Source organism: Amblyomma mixtum, chromosome 9 (genome assembly GCF_055824585.1).
Source record: "Amblyomma mixtum isolate Tamu chromosome 9, ASM5582458v1, whole genome shotgun sequence".
Classification (NCBI taxonomy): Eukaryota; Metazoa; Arthropoda; class Arachnida; order Ixodida; family Ixodidae; genus Amblyomma; species Amblyomma mixtum.
Genome location: NC_143020.1, coordinates 68,453,014 through 68,469,518, shown reverse-complemented (window position 1 = coordinate 68,469,518; position 16,505 = coordinate 68,453,014). Strand labels below are relative to the sequence as shown.

The 16,505-nt window shown below is 44.2% G+C and overlaps 1 protein-coding gene across 1 annotated transcript; it reads right to left on the bottom strand.

Annotated features, from left to right (window-relative positions):
- Positions 1-1,280: 1,280 nt before the first annotated feature.
- Positions 1,281-5,176, bottom strand: LOC149329537 (uncharacterized). Its single transcript, XM_089559264.1, has 2 exons — positions 4,889-5,176; positions 1,281-2,390 (listed from the first exon to the last, which is right to left on the bottom strand). Exons 1-2 carry the CDS (start codon positions 5,174-5,176, stop codon positions 1,281-1,283), a joined length of 1,398 nt encoding a protein of 465 aa, XP_089415390.1.
- Positions 5,177-16,505: the final 11,329 nt, after the last annotated feature.

Sequence of the window (16,505 nt, the reverse complement as noted above, 5' to 3'; positions counted from 1 at the left end):
TGCATGGTCAATACACCGTCCCTTAATTCAGTAAAGAAAAAATAAAATGTTGGTACGTCATGCTGGTGGAGCAGTGGAAGCTCTGAGCGGCCATCATGAAGTTCAGAATATCCAAATAGCTGCAGCGGCGTTGAGATTATAAAGAAAAAAACAAAAGGGGAGAGCGCACTGCGCACAGCGCCTGACCCAAATGACAATACATTCTGGTGAATGCGTGGGAGGAGGCGGCCAAACGCAATACCTCCATTTGCATTGATAATATTTGGCAGGAAACATCAAAACTCCACAGTGTCACTGTGGTCGTACCATGTTGGCAGTAATTCTCTGCGGATGTTCACAAAGCTTGGCTGGATAACACGCGAAAGAGCGCTACAGCTGCTTTTTCTTAGTATCTGAGGCATTTTAATTTTACATGGACCTCGGCTTGCAGCCATTAAATGTTTACATGTTTCATGTCCTCATACGAAGACAAGATAAAATCGTACATGGTCATGTTGTCATTGAGCGACTAGCGTCGTTTACTGTACAAGGCCACCAAACCACAGAGTGAAGGGCAGTGCAGATCCACGCTTATCTGTCTATCGTATTTATCTGACAATTTTTTCGCGGCTTCCTTGCAAAAAAAAAACAGCGCGGAAATCTCTTGCCCCGCTATCTCCGCAACCCCCGTATAGTGTCGAAAGGCTCAGTGACAGCCAAAACAAAGGCCTTTGCAATAGAATTCAATTGGCGGCTTTTTCTTCCGATCTTTTCCGCGTTTCTCTTTGTATTGCTGACTTTCCCTTGCTTGATGTGGGTATTGGTGGTCCCCAGGCTTCAAGCGCACTGTTTCAAAAGATTGTATTCACCCATACGCGGGTATATACGGCACAATGATAGCTTTTTCTCAAGTTAGCAGATGAACGGTGGAGCATTCTTCTATGAAATATGACGACGAACACGCAGGCTCGATTTATTCCCAGAAATATCACGTACACATCTATGGTTGTGAAACTGGGTATGAGCAGAAGAAAAAGCGTTTATTTTCAAACCAATATTTCGAGTGCCATCAGAGATTTGAAGACGCTTAAAAGCAGTGATATGAAGAACGAAACAGTAATGACGTGCAAAGAAAACCATGGTAACTGACATTTAAACTGCAAATTTATTTTGAAAGAAACGCTAAATATTGTTCTGGTCACGAAGCTCTCTTCAGATATTGTGGTATTATTAAGAAAAAATCTTTATTCGTGCCATGTACATGCGACACTTCCTTGTCCCTCTGCCGTTAGAAGGCAAACTCAAGACAAGAGCTCCCACTTGACTCGAAGCTTGTCGTCTTCAACAAAGCCGTCATTCAGGAGATCCGCTAGGACGAACGACGTCTTCAGGAGATAAACGCCAAAATTACTTGAAGTCTCCGGCTTTTTGTAATTCTTCCAAGAACGTATTGTTTTATCCTCGACCTGAAGTTCGGCGCCATATTGCGGGTGCACGAAGCTCAGCTTGATTCTGTGCTCGAATGGCCACAGAACAACGTCGTCCAGGTCGCCTTCGTGCAGCTGCATGCAAACATGAACAGTAACCGAGTCACCTCTATTCCAGAAGTATAGGCCAGGTGACATGCAGTAACCACGCAAGTACACTCTCTCGTTGTAATACCAAGCAGTGCCTTCTTTAAGTGCTTTCTCTTTGAGGGATTTCACACCTTTTACAAAAAACTCGCACCGCGTTGCTTGCAGCTGAGCCAGTGTATGCACTTTTGTGATGCGCTCCAACGTCTTCTGACCATTTTCCCTGCCTTCGGTTCTGGCTTGCTCCAGGCCAGCGGTGATTTGGGAAATGCTTCCTGCAGTTTCCGTTCTCATATTACCCAAGTGATCTTTCAGTACTTTTTCCAATCGGTCCATCCCTGCGGAAAGATTGTTTATGGCATCGCTGCTTGTGGTCAAACATTCTTTGATTTCCGCGTTTGACGCTAAGATTTCACGCAGTGTTTCCTTTAAGTTCTCAGGCACTGCAGCTGCCTGTTCTTGCCTTACACCTTCTTTGAATGTGTTGATATCGTGAGACATTTCATTCAACCTGTCATCGTGCGTGCTATTATCAGCAGTGATTCTGTCGAGACAGCCCTGGATTTCATCCGCCTTCTTTTCAAATGCTCGGCTCAAAGTATCAAAAGACTCATTTGCATCCTTGAGGTCGCAGTTGCTTTGGGGTTTCAACGCGGGTGCAGTCAACGAGCCGCAAGTTCCCGATCTGATGTGCGCACACACTTCGCTGCAGAGGACTTTGATCGAACACTTCGGGCAGCTAGTTGAGTGGTGGAGACATTCCCTCTCGAAATGATCGCTGATCTTGGAAGCAGCTGTCACGTGCGGGCAACCGCTCTCGGCATTCCAGCACTTGACCTGCAAGGCAAAAAAAAGGTGCATTCATTGCATTGAAATTATCTCCCGAACAACACAGTTGATAATTTTTGCGAAGGTAACTACCCGTGCGATTTCACGTCAGCTTTTGTTTGAGCTCAGGGGCAGTAGAATCGCTGAATTCTCTTGAACAGCAGAGCAATCACATTACATCTCCAATGCATGACTGGAGAGACACGGTTACATTTTCTCTTTTAGGCGTACATTCACATCAAATCCGGATACTATACTCAATAAACTGTATTACTTTTACAATTACACCTTCTTACAGCTCCTCTTGAAATTTTAGTTTCTCCTAAATACAATGACAGCAGTTGAAAATCAGCACGACAAACCGGCATTAAAAAGACAAGAGGAAACTAACAAGACCAGCTAACGTTCATTCAATCCTGTTTTCGGATGTTTATAAAATTTAGGAAAAATTCTGGATTTTTTTTTTTATATCAATGGAAAACCCTTCCTGAACACCAGACGTCATTTCTTGCTAAAGAGTAATCGAGATAGAGCACAAATTATGAACAGAGGTTTTTGAAAAATAAGCAACTTCGAAATTTTCTTTGTATGATAAACGGGTTACGTGTTGCTCGCAGAATAGGATGCATGAAATCTCACGGAAGAGATAAGACTTCTAAGGGTAGGAGTTGTAAACTGAGAAGCGAAATTATTGCGGCCAGTTGTGTTCAAATGAAGTGCCTTCTGCTTGGTCCGTGCAACAAGAGCAGCGGTTACATGCTTACCAAGTCACTTTGATTGCTTCCACAAAAGTTGCACTCCTTTCCACTGCAGTATCGTAATGCAGCGAACCGCGGAAGCAAAAAAGATGAAAACAGAAGGCTCTCTCCGTATTGAAAAGCAAGAATTGGGTCTTTCCCTCAAGTCGCCAAGGCCCTTAATTGACACGTCTCGTTGTCAAACCTTCCTTTTTACCTCATCAAGCTCTGCAAACGTACATATTACCGGTCTGCGAGAGCCACATCACGCACCGCATAAAACTACCTCTCGAACTTTGTCAGATTCAAACGTACAGTAACCATGGGCGCTATTTTTTCTTGCAGAAGCGAAAATTGGCGTTCCATCACCAACACATTATTATAAACTACTTAACGCCTAGACTTCTTCCAGCATAAATTGTGCATCTGGAGACACTGAGCTACAAGCAAGCTCAGCGCAACGAGGGATAAATAAATCAAAACCGTAAAGTGCTTTTAAAAATGCAGGAATACGTATCCGCTTAGTTAAACCTTCAAGGCCTTCCAGTGGGAGTCATGGCTTCTTAAAGTGGCGCGTTTAGTACATGCTGTAAATACGGCATTCAAATATTCGGGATGTAAAGATCAGAAATCAGCCTAACCTCTCCATCGCTTTGAACTGCCACGCAATGTGTAGCTAGCCATATTTGAAAAGTATCAGGTGCTTGCCGATCGACCAGTTCCTTAGCGCTTTATCACATTCCGCAACGGCCAAAAATAAGGCAAGGGTGGTGACAGCTAAAGCTTCAGTGAGATTAGTATGTCAGGCACTTCCCTCATGCACGCATAGGCCCTGCCACTGTACGCGCCAGTGTCATGGGGTCGAGATACAAAAGGGGACTGAGCACGGTTACTACCACTTTCTTGCTGGATGATGTGAATGTATTTCTAATTTTTTTTTTTGCAACATGGGATTGCCATAAAACAAGAAAGAAATTGCTATTCGCAACGCGATTGTTTCGCTTGAAACTGAAAAGCAGAGATTAGAGCGTTAATAGCGCGAATGGAAGACCCAAACCTATCACCCTCCCCCGTGGCGAGGATTTGCAGGCGTTTCCCTAGCGTGGGCGTTTTGAAGTTAGGATGTACAGTCTTGGTTAAAAAACCTCAGGCACCTATAATGGCGCCAGGAGCGCTTGAGTTCCTCTATCGATTCGATGCCACCACCGGCGCGACGCCGCTCGCTTCCTCCGAGGGTAAAGAGGGCGAAGGAAACATGCCCTTCACTCTCGGGCCTCCTTTGATAACACCGCCCGTGAGTACTTGCGTGCATGAATACCTGTGAGCACGGCCACCGCGCTACGGCGTTTCATCAACCTTCATTCGCGCTTTCTCTTTCCTCCCTCTCTCTGTCCCCATTGTGGAGTAGCAGGCCAAGGCCATGTTTTTTAGAGCAGCCGCAGGGCGGCGAAAGCGGTGCGCAGCCTCTCCATGCGCAGCGGTCCAAGATTTTTCTTTCGTTGCGAAAGCAACACTGCGCGAGTCGCCGAGCCATTTCCCAGGGCTGAGGCAAGGCCATATCGCGCATGCGTGCCGGGGCCGTCGCCGCTGCCGCGCGCTCTCCATCGTCTCTCCTCGTTGCTTTCGCAATCCTCCAAGTTTAACCAGGTTTAATGCACGTCCGTATTTTATCCTGCTGCATGCGAAGCGGTGGACGACCTAAGACTTATTCTGCGAAATGAAAGGTTAGAACAGCCGGAAACAGCAAAGGGTGAGAGTCTAGTCCCTTACCTTTCTCTCCAGCAGCTCATCTAGAGGAAAGTCTCTCCAGTCGACGCAGTCTTCGTCGTGCCACTCGTGGCCATCGAGAGGACAGACGTGCATCTCATCCTGGGCGCATTGTTCGTAGCAAGAGTCGCAAAGGACGTGCATGCAGGAAAGCAACGCGGCTCTTTTCCGGACCAGCCCGCAGGCACTGCACACCCTGTCCGTCGGAATGGGCTCCACGAAGCTGAGACGCCTCCAGTCGAGTTCCGGGCCGAAGCCGACGAGCGTGTACTGGGTGCCTGCAAGCGACATCGCTCTCAACGTCCGCTCGCTGCCACGCCGCCTGAAAAAATATCTTTTTCAGCCCGTGCGATGCGGGCTGTTATCTAATTTTATTTGCATGTGCTTCTCAAACCAACGATATCAGCTGGATCCGCTGCCTTTCGCGGGGCGTATCATGTGTCGCGCCACTTTGCGTTCGTTATCTGCTGTGCTTCAACTGCGATCTCCTTTAGAGCCGTAGCTTCCGCGTTTTTTTTATCCTGGAATCAAGCGAATCAAAGATTTTATTTATTTATTTATTCACAAAATACTGCAGCCCGAGGGCCAAGCAGAGTGGGCAATTTAACAACAGCCAAAGATCACACCAAACTTCAAAAAAGAAAGAAAGAAAACAGACAAACACTACAAAACACCTGAATGATCAACATAAAGGAAGTCAAAAGTAAAAGGTTGCTGTATGAACAACATTGTCAAAAAGAAAAAAAAAACAGGAAGAAATATTATAAAACACCAGACGTAGGATTACAAACAGAACTCCAATGATAGGGGACAAGCGTTCTTCAAAATCATGAACATTACGCGCGGAAAAGACGAGAGCTGGCAAGCTGTTCCACTGAGCGATAGTGCGAACAAAAAAAGTTTTTAAAGAGGTTTGTACGGGCAAAGAACGGCGTAAGGCTGTGGTCATGAACGTTCCTAGTATGCCGGGTTAAGCGTGGGCGCAGGTAGTCCTTGGAAGAGAAATTGAACTGTTGGTGATAAAGTGAAAAAAGAAATTTTAACCTAGCGAGTGCTCTTCTTTTTTCCAAGGATGGAATATTATTTACAGACATGATGGCTGACGGTGAAGCATTCCGATGATAACTGTTGAAAATGAACCGGATTGCTTTTCTTTGTATCATCTCTAGTGAATGTATATCTTTTTTGAGAAATGGATCCCATGACACACTAGCATATTCAAGTTTAGGTCGAATGTACGTGTTGTATGCTAATAGCTTCACGGACTGTGGGGAAGACTTTAATTTGTGGCGGAGAAAGCCAAGTTTCCTTGCAGCAGCAGCGCAAATTTTGTCGACGTGACTAGTCCAACTAAGGTGCTTATTTAATGTTACGCCGAGGTACTTGCAGTTGTCAACTTGCAGTAGGTTTTCGTGGATCAGTGTGTATGTAAACTGGAAGGGATTCTTCTTTTTCGTGACCCGTAGGAGAACAGTTTTATCAGTATTTACTTCCATTAACCATTCCGCGCACCAATCTGCAACTGCATTAAGGTTTATCTGTAAGCATGCTTGATCCTGGTTGCTATTAATAGACTTAAAGAGAATGCAGTCATCTGCGAATAACCTAATACTTATAGTTGCAGTGTCAATGGCCGAAACGATGTCATTGATGTAGATGAGAAAGAGAACCGGGCCAAGGACGCTACCCTGGGGCACTCCAGAGGACACCGGTAGAATGTGAGAGGAGCAGCCCTTTACCTGAACAAACTGGTGTCGGTTGGAAAGATAAGAACGAATCCAATTTACAAGGTTATCGGGGAGGCCAATGTTTCGAAGCTTAAATATCAGTTTACTGTGACAAACGCGGTCGAACGCTTTACTAAAATCCATGAAAATTGCGTCAATCTGTTCGCCCTTATCTAGTGATGAAGCAAATTCATGAAGAGTGGTCACGAGCTGCGTGGTAGTTGATAAGCCTCTTCTGAAACCGTGTTGAAAGGGTGAAATAATTTTGTTTACCTCAAGCTACGAGACGACGTAGTTTGATATGATATGTTCAATAAGTTTACATGTACTGGAAGTAAGTAAGATAGATCTGTAGTTACCAATATTTAAACGGTCACCTTTTTTAAAGACCGGAACCACTCGACCCACACGCCAGTCATTTGGAAGAATGCCTTCGGTGAATGACAAACGGAAAAGGTGGGTTAAAATGTGAGCGAGTGGTTCAGCGTAGCGGTGCAAGCGTAGCGGTTTTCTCTTCACCGCGTAACGGTTGAAATTAAATTTTGGGTTTGTGGTAAAATGTTTATTTCCTTTCAAAAGATAGGGTTACATGGAGGTTGCTGTGGGGTCAGGCTTAGTGCTCTGTCCCTAGTACAGGACTCCAGCGGATCCCGCTGCTGCCATTGCTCGTTCGACCGTCGCCTTTTGGGATTTCATGTCGGAGCAGGCGAATAAGGTCGCCTCCCAGTACTACACGGTGGGGTTTGGGTTGGGGTACAGGCAGGGTTGGAGAAGCACGCTCGCACTAAGCGCTGAGTACAGTAGCTCTCTTGACCATCGAGTGTGTGAAAGCTCTGTCGATGCGAAATGCGCCACCAGGTTTCATGGCTCAAATTCAGACCTGATGACCACTGACCTGGGCAGCTAGCTGAAGCACATAAAACCTTTCATAGGAACCTACAAAATTGATGAAAAACATATCATTGGCCACTATGCCGTGTGAATACAAGTGAATACAAGAAAAAATATCACCGTACAGAGCGCCCAAAGCATTTGCTCTGTAGTCCATACTGTCAAGCAATACCTGTTTCACTTGTACTCATGAAGCTGTTCATTTCTTCTTTACAGAAATGCAGGTACGGCTTTTGCATGTGAGGACGCAATAAACGTTACCTTTCAATGGAGATATTTCAACTTATTTCAACGGATTTGAACAGCCAGTATGAGGGATACTGCTGGAATACTGTCTGGTGCTGGTGGTTCAGAAGTAATGGCGGCTACTGCCTTTACTTCCTGGCGCAAAAGTCGTGTCAGGATCTCGGAGTTAGGCGGGGGCCACGGCGAAGTCGAATCTTTGCAGGGGGACATCGCGATTGTATTCGGTGACCGCGTGAACTGTGGAGAAGTTCGGCTGCCCTTCGCTTAATCGAAGCGGCGGAATTGTTTGATGATTGTGTCAAACGTCCGACCTTCGGTGCGTACATGGGCCTTGGCCATCTGCTCAAGAAGAGCTACGGCCCAGGAGATCCCTGGTCTAACGCTCATCCGACCATTATCTCCTAACCTCTTTCATCGTGACGGCAAGCCCTAGATCTTCTCTTCTGTGTTAATCCCTCCTGTCGTCGCGTTCTGCAGTTCGTCGTCACTGCCATTCTTCTAGTTTACGCGAGCAGGATGATCGCTCGGTGGCGCCGGGTAGCGTGACGGACTAGAAGGCGACAAAGTGGGCAGTGGCGTGGCACAGAGAGCACGCGCAAGGCCCGCCGCCATTAAAATCATGCCATCACCATCTCTCACGTAGTCCTATCCTTAACGCCACCAAATTCTCACGAAATTATTCCCAACTGATATGGGTGGCAGCCCATTTGTGGAAGCTGGGGAACGAGGCAGCGCACAATAAAGCCCGAAGTTTCGTCGACCGGGGAGTGGATAAAAATCTCCTATAAAATCTCCTCTTCTCCTATAAAATCTCGCACGTCACGGTAGAATTAGCTCAGACTTACAAATGCCTTGGAGTAGCATTGTCCAGTGATCTAACCTGGAACGCGCATGTCACTAAAATCATATCATCCGCTAACAGAAGCCTTGGATTCTTAAAACGACATCTACGTCATGCGCCACAAAACCTAAAATTGCTTGCGTACAAATCACTTGTCCGTTCTAAATTAGAATACGCCTCTGCTATTTGGAGCCCTAACCAAAATTACCTAATAAATTCCCTAGAATCAGTACAAAATCGAGCCACAAGATTCATACATTCGTGCTATTCATATAATGTCAGTATATCAGCACTAAAAGCAGAGGCAGGATTAACATCCCTGGTTTGTAGGCGTCGTATTACTAGTATGTGCTTGTTTCACAAATTTTATTTCAGCTCACTTCGTCGTCCTCCCTACATCAATCCGCCGGCACGCATTTCCCTCCGCATTGGTCACCCCCTTCAAGTAGCCCGGCCATGTACGCGTACAACTACATTTGCATCGTCATTCTTTCCACGCTCAGCCAAGGACTGGAACGGCCTTCCACACGACATCGCTGCAATCACCTGCCCATCAACATTTGCGAACTGTTTAACTGCTACCTTTAACAGCGAATAATATTTGTATCTTACGTTTTTTCTTTGTTTATTTAATCTGATTTTTCAATGTAACCCACCCCTTATGTAATACCCCCAATCCTGGGGGCCTTTAAGGTAATAAAGTGAAGTGAAGTGAAGTGAAGAGACTGGCTCCCTCGATTTCACGACGGAGTACATAATCACATATTATGATCTTACCAATCATTTTAAACTAGAGAGAACTTCCCCCTTCCGGACAAAAGCCTGACTGACGAACAAGAGGTTAATGTGGTGTCGCCTACAGACGAGATCGATACCAGTCCCATCACCCATTGGGCACATTTAACCTGATCTATACCATCCGAACTGTAAACACACTGCAGCCAAAGAGAAAACTACGTTCATCTCATATGGGTTTGCAAAATAGAGCCACCTCCGGGTTATCTCCGGGTGCGTGATTTACCGTAAAATAACTAACGATTCCGATATTCGCTCTCTCCAGGTCGATCTTAATAACATAGTAGACTGGTGTCATAATTGGAAAATGGAGCTAAATATTAAAAAATGTAAATCTATGAGAGTTTCACGTTCAAATACTACTTGTCCTCCTTATTTTCTTCACAGTCATCCTCTTGAAAGTGTAAGATCGTACCGGTATCTTGGCATACATATAACTAACACCCTGTCCTGGAAACTTCATATAGAACATTGAGCATCTAAAGCAAACAAAACGCTTGGTTATCTTCGAAGAAATTGTACACTTGCTCCGTCTTCGTTAAAATCATTATTATACACGACCTACGTACGACCGCAAATGGAATACGCTTCATCCATATGGGACCCTGGACAGGTCTCACTGACACAGGTTCTGAAAACTGTCCAGAATCGTGCAACTAGATTCATTTTAGGCAATTACCATCGTACATCTAGCGTCACCCAAATGAAAAGGTCTTTAAACCTCCTGCCCCTAGCTACCCGCCGTAAGCACTTCCGCATCTGCCTATTCCATAAGATTTTCTACTCCAATTTTCAACTTCGCTTTAGATAGATTCAACCAGCACCGTTCATTTCTCACCGTCGTGATCATCAACAGAAGGTCACAGTGCCTCATTGTAACACAGTGACATGTGCGCAATCATATTTTCCGCTAACCTCTAAAAAATGGAATTCCCTACCCGCATCATTAACTAGCATCACTGATTCAACTCAATTTAGAAGAATACTTACCACTCTGATTACATAATGATCGCTTTTGTATTTTATTGTAGTGTGTTCTCCACGTACTAGTATTGTTCTTAAACTATTTTATTAATCTGTTCCGTGTTAATTTTGCTCACTTCTTTTTATCCTGCCTCAGTTGTTCTATAGTTTTGTATGAATTGTGCTTTTTTATTTTTTTTTTCTTGTTATCAACTGCCCTTCCAATCTGAAATGTACTCTGTACCCTGAGGGTATCACAAATAAATAAATAAATAAATCTAGTTACTGCTCCTTCTCTCGAGCGGTGAGAGACCGTGCTGGGCAGCTTTGATCTCAGAAAGCAAGTTCTGGTGGTGGATTGGGCTGACAAAGTCGTCGAGGGCTATGTACTCTCGACCACTTCACGCCACATCTTAGCACCAAGCTCTTTCCGATGGATAAAATGTTTTACAATAAATGTATTCCTAGTTTCATCGGCTTGACGTCACGTTATAATAAGAAGAACACCTGATGAATCTAGACGATAAGAGGAGGCAGCTATGGTTTTAAAATACTTCTACAGAAACAGTGCTGGCTCAGAGTGCCGTCAAAGCACTATCAAACTAATCAGTAAGTATGCTGGGAACAAGGCGGATAAAATAAAGAGCTTTAAGCGACATTTAAAATACGCAGATAGTTGAAACTTAACTTAATGTAAAGAAGCAAAATGTAGAACTGTATAGGAACTGGAAAATGCAAATAACCAAAGAATCTTTCTATGACCACACAAGAGGCGGTGTCCTACCCTTTGAACCGAGGTCACGTTTTTTTACAACGCGAAGTAACCAGAGGTTTTCCAGGAACGACGCTATGAGTCTCTGTGACGAGAGTATAATTTTAATGAACTTAAATTCCTGGTAAACAATAACCATAAACAGCTAACATAAAGAGATACTGGCCATAACTTCGGCATCGTAGTATACTTGGGCTTATTACTAACCGCATGTGATATATCCAGTCGGAAAATTTATAAATTGAGCTGCCTCTCGAGATCCATATCTCACCGAGGTTTGGCATTTTCGTAGGGCGTGAGATTAAAAGCATTACATTACCGTAAGCGTGAATAAGAGCGGAGCATATTGAAGCACGCCTGCTTTGTCTGGATACCATTGAGGCATTCCTAGAAGCGTCCGCTCGCCTGAGCATGCGACGCAGGACTACTGTTTTATTCGCACATTGCATGGTCAATACATCAGGTTGCTTGGAATCTTATTTCGATAAAGAGAAAATAAAAATGGAGAAAGGGAAGCTCTGAGCCCCATCATACAGTTCAGAAGATCCGAATAGCTGCACCCTTGAGGTTAAAAAAAAAACGGGCCAGCGCACTGCGAACAGCGCCAAACCAAAATGACAATACATTCTGGTGAATAAGTGGGAGGAGCCGGCCAAAGACATCACCTCCATTTCCTTGATAAAGTTTGGCAGGAAACTTGAAATCTCCACAGCGTCGCTGTGGTCGTACCATATTGTCAGTAATTCTCCACGGATGTTCACAAAGGTTAATACAATTAAACGCGAAAGAGCGCTACTGCTGGCTTTCCTGGTATCCGACGCATTTATATTTGGCAGGGAACTGGTCTTGCGACCATTAAATTTTTACATGCTTCCAGTCCTCACATGAACACACGATAAAATCGAACATGGTGATTTGGGTACTAGCCTTAATCGCTGTACAAGGCCACTAAACCGCGGAGTGAAGGGAAGTACAAGTTCGCGCTTATCTGTCTATTGCATTTATCTCAGAATTTTATCGCGGCCTCCTTATAAAAAAAAAGGGCGCATAAACCCCTTGCCCCGCATAAATCTCTGCAACCACCATATAGCGTTGAAAGGTTCAGTGGCGGCCAGAAGAAAGGGCGTTCAAAAGGAATTCAGTTGGCGGCAATTTCCGTCCGGCTTTTACGCTTTGCACAAAGGTTTGCGGACTTTTCCTTGCTTGATGTGGGTATTGGTGGTTACCAGGCTTCAAGGGCACCGTTTTAAAAGATTAGATTTACCTATAGGAGGTAGACACGGCACAATGATAGCTTTTTCTTAAGTTAGCACATGAACGTGGGAGCATTCTTCTATGACATATTACGACGAACACAAGGGTTTCTTTATTCCCAGAAATATATAATACACAGTTACGACTATGAAACAGGGTATGAGCAGGAGTAAAAGCTTTTACTTTCAAACCCATATTTCGATTGGCAACAGACATTATAAGACGCGTAAAAGCAGTGATATGAAGAGCGAAACAGTAATGACGTGCAAAGCTAACCATGGTAACTGAGATATAAACTGCAAATTTATCTTGGAAGAAGTGCTAAATATTATAGTTGCCACGAAGCTTTCTTCAGATTTGGTGGTATTAAAAAGAAAAAACTTTATTCCTGCCAAGTACACGCGCCACTTCCTTGTCCCTGCGACGTTAGAAGACAAACTCAAGGCAGGAGCTCCCACTTGACTCGAAGCTTGTCGTCCTCAACAAAGCCGCCTATCAGGAGATCCGCTAGGACGAACGACGTCTTCAGGAGATAAACGCTAAAATTGCTTGAAGTCTCCGGCTTTTTGTAATTCTTCCAAGAACGTATTGTTTTATCCTCGACCTCACGTTCGGCGCCTCCTTGCGGGTGCACGACGCTCAGCTTGATTCTTTCCTCGAATGGCCACAGAACAACGTCGTCCAGGTCGCCTTCGTGCAGCTAAAAGCAAGCATGCACATTAACCGGGTCAACTCCATTCCAGAAGTATAGGCCGCGTGACAAGCAGTCACCACGCAAGTACACTGTCTCGTTGTAATACCAAGCTGTGCCTTCGTTCAGCGCTTTCTCTTCGAGTGATTTAACACCCTGTAAAAGAACTCGCACCGCGTTGCTTGCAGCTGAGCGAGTGTGTGCACTTTGGTGATGCGCTCCAACGTCTTCTGACCATTCTCCCTCCCTTCTGTTGTGGCTTGCTCCAGGGCAGCTGTGATTTGAGAAATGCTTCCTGCAGTTTCCGCTGTCATATTACCCAAGTGATCTTTCAGTACTTTTTCCAATCGGTCCATCCATGCGGAAAGATTGTTTATGGCATCGCTGCGTGTGGTCAAACATTCTTTGATTTCCGCGTTTGACGCTAAGATTTCACGCAAGGTTTCCTTCAAGTTCTCAGGCACGGCACCTGCCTTACACCTTCTTTGAATTGCTTGATATCGCGAAACATTTCATTCAACCCGTCATCGTGCTTACTATTATCAGCAGTGATTCTGTCGAGATAGCCCTTGATTTCATCCGCCTACTTTGCAAATACTCGGCTGTAAGTACCAAAAGACTCATTTCCATCCTTCATGTCACAATTGCTTTGGGGTTTCAACGCGGAGTCAGTCAACGAGCCGCAAGTTCCCAATCTGAGGTGCGCGCACATTTGCCTGCAGAGAACTTTGATCGAACACTTCGAGCAGCGAGTAGAGTGGTGCAGACATTCCCTCTGGAAATTATCGCTGATCTTGGAAGCAGGTGTCACGTGCGGGCAACCGCTCTCGGCATTCCAGCACTTGACCTGCAAACCAAAAAAAGGTACATTCATTGCAATGAAATCATCTCCCAAACAACACAGTTGATAAGTTTTGCGAAGTTAACTTGCCCTGCGATTCCACGTCAGCTATTGGTTGACTTCAGGGGCAGTAGAATCGCTCACCTTTCTTGAATGCAGAGCTATACCTTGATATCAGCACCGCATCACTGCTGAGATACGGCTACATATGCACATTTAGGCGTTCATTCCGTTCGAGTACAAGTACTATACAACATAAACTGAATTACTATTACAATTATAGCTTCCTACGGCTCCTCTTGCAATTTTAGTTTTCCCTAAACACAGTGACAGTACATCAAAGTCAGCATGATAAACCGACATTAGAAAGCCAAGAGTAAACTAACAGGACAAGGTAACGTTCATTAAATCCTGCTTTCGGACGTTTATAGAATTTAGGCAAGAATTGTCTCATTTTTGTTTTCCATATGGAGGTACAGCCCTTCCGGAACACCAGACGTCATTTCTTGCTAAAGAGTAATCGAGGTAGAGCACAAATTAGGAAGACAGATTTTTGAAAATGAGCAACTTCGAAATTCCTTCTCTATGATAAACGTGTTACGTGTTGCACGCAGAATGCGATGCATGAAAATTGAAGGAAGAGATAAGAGTTGGAAGGGAACGATTTGTAAACTGATGAGCGAAATTGTTGCGGCCAGTTGTGTTCAATTGATGTGTCTTCTATTGGTCTAAACAAATAAATACTGATAACGGGTAACTTGTACCGCATTGTACAGCTGCAATGAATACATGCTGTTCAAATTGTCTACTCTTCAATGACCATAATCGTGCAAGCAGAGCACCGGTTACACGCTTACCAAGTTGCTTTGATTGCTTCCACAAAAGTTCCACTCGTTTCCACTACCGTACCGTATTGCAGTGAACCGCAGAAGCAAAAAGACGAAAACAGAAGGCTCTGTTCGTGGGGAAAAGCAAGAATTAGTTCTTTCTCTGAAGTCGTCACCGCCCTTGATTGGCACGTCTTGTTCTCAAATCTTCCTTTTTGCCTCAGCAATCTGTGCAAACGTTCGGATTATCGGTCTGTGAGAGCCACATCACACCACTGCATAAAACTACCTCTCGAACTTTCACAGAATTAAACGTACTGTAACAATGGCCTCTATTTTTTTTTCGCGGAAGCGAAAATTGACGCTCCATTACCAACGCAGTACTATGCTCACTTAACGCCTAGATTTTTTTAAAGCATAATTTGGACATCTAGAGTCGCTACAAGCAAGGCGAGCGCATTAGGGGAGAAATAGATCCAAACCGTAGAGTGCTGCTTAAAATGCAGGAATATGTGTCCGCTTAGTTAAACATTCAAGGCCTTCCAATGTCAATTATTGCTCCATACTGTGTCATATTTAGTACATGCTGTAAATACAGCCTTCAAATATTTGGTATATTGATAAAAGAAATCAGCCTAACCCCTCCACAGCTTTGAACTGCCATGCAAGGTGCAGCTAGCCATATTTTAAAGGTATCAGGCGCTTGCCGATCGACCAGTTCCTCAGCGCCATACCGCAGTCCACAACGGCGAAGCCAGAAAAATAAGGCAAATGTGCTGACAGCCAAAGCTTCAGCGAGAATAGTATGTAAGGCTATTCCCTCACGCACGCATAGGCCGTGCCACTGTAAGCGCCGCGTCATGGGGTCGACATAGCAAAGGCGACTGTGCATGGCTGCTACCACTCCTTTGCTGAATGACGTGAATGTATTTCTCTTCCTTTTTTTTTGCAACATGGTATTGCCATAAAACAAAGAAAGGCGAGAAAAGCGATGCGCTTAAGGAACAACAGATGTGCCAGGAAGCATAAAAAAAGGCTAAGGTCCACTTTCTTTTCTTTCTTTCTTTCTTTCTTTATTTATTTCTTTCCATCTTTCTTTCTTTCTTTCTTTCTTTTCCTTTCTTTCTTACTTACTTTCTCTCTTTCTTTCTCTCCTTCTTTCTTTCTTTCTCTCTCGCTTTCTCTCTCTTTCTTTCTCTCTTTCTTTCTCTCTTTCTTTCTCTCTTTCTCTCTTTCTTTCTCTCTTTCTTTCTCTCTCTTTCTTTCTCTCTTTCTTTCTCTCTTTCTTTCTCTCTTTCTCTCTCTCTTTCTCTCTTTCTCTCTCTTTCTTTCTCTCTTTCTTTCTCTCTCTCTTTCTCTCTTTCTCTCTCTCTTTCTCTCTTTCTCTCTCTTTCTTTCTCTCTTTCTGTCTCTCTTCCTTCCTTTCTTTCTTTCTTTCTTTCTTCCTTTCTTTCTTCCTTTCTTTCTTTCTTCCTTTCTTTCTACCTTTATTCTTTACTTTCTTCCTTTCTACCTTTCTTTCTTCCTTTCTTTCTTTCTTTCTTCCTTTCTTCCTTTCTTTCTTTCTTCCTTTCTTCCTTTCTTCCTTTCTTTCTTTCTTCCTTTCTTCCTTTCTTCCTTTCTTTCTTTCTTCCTTTCTTCCTTTCTTTCTTTCTTCCTTTCTTCCTTTCTCTCTTTCTTTCTTTCTTCCTTTCTTTCTTCCTTTCTTTCTTTCTTTCTTTCTTCCTTTCTTTCTTCCTTTCTTTCTCTCTTTCTTTCTCTCTTTCTCTCTC

Bases quoted from the DNA above. Each gene is read 5' to 3' on its own strand.
- LOC149329537 (XM_089559264.1), bottom strand. From the start codon at position 5,176: ATGTCGCTTGCAGGCACCCAGTACACGCTCGTCGGCTTCGGCCCGGAA. The intron at 2,391-4,888 runs GTAAGGGACTAG...TTTGCCTTGCAG, and splicing joins ATGAGCTGCTGGAGAGAAAG to GTCAAGTGCTGGAATGCCGA.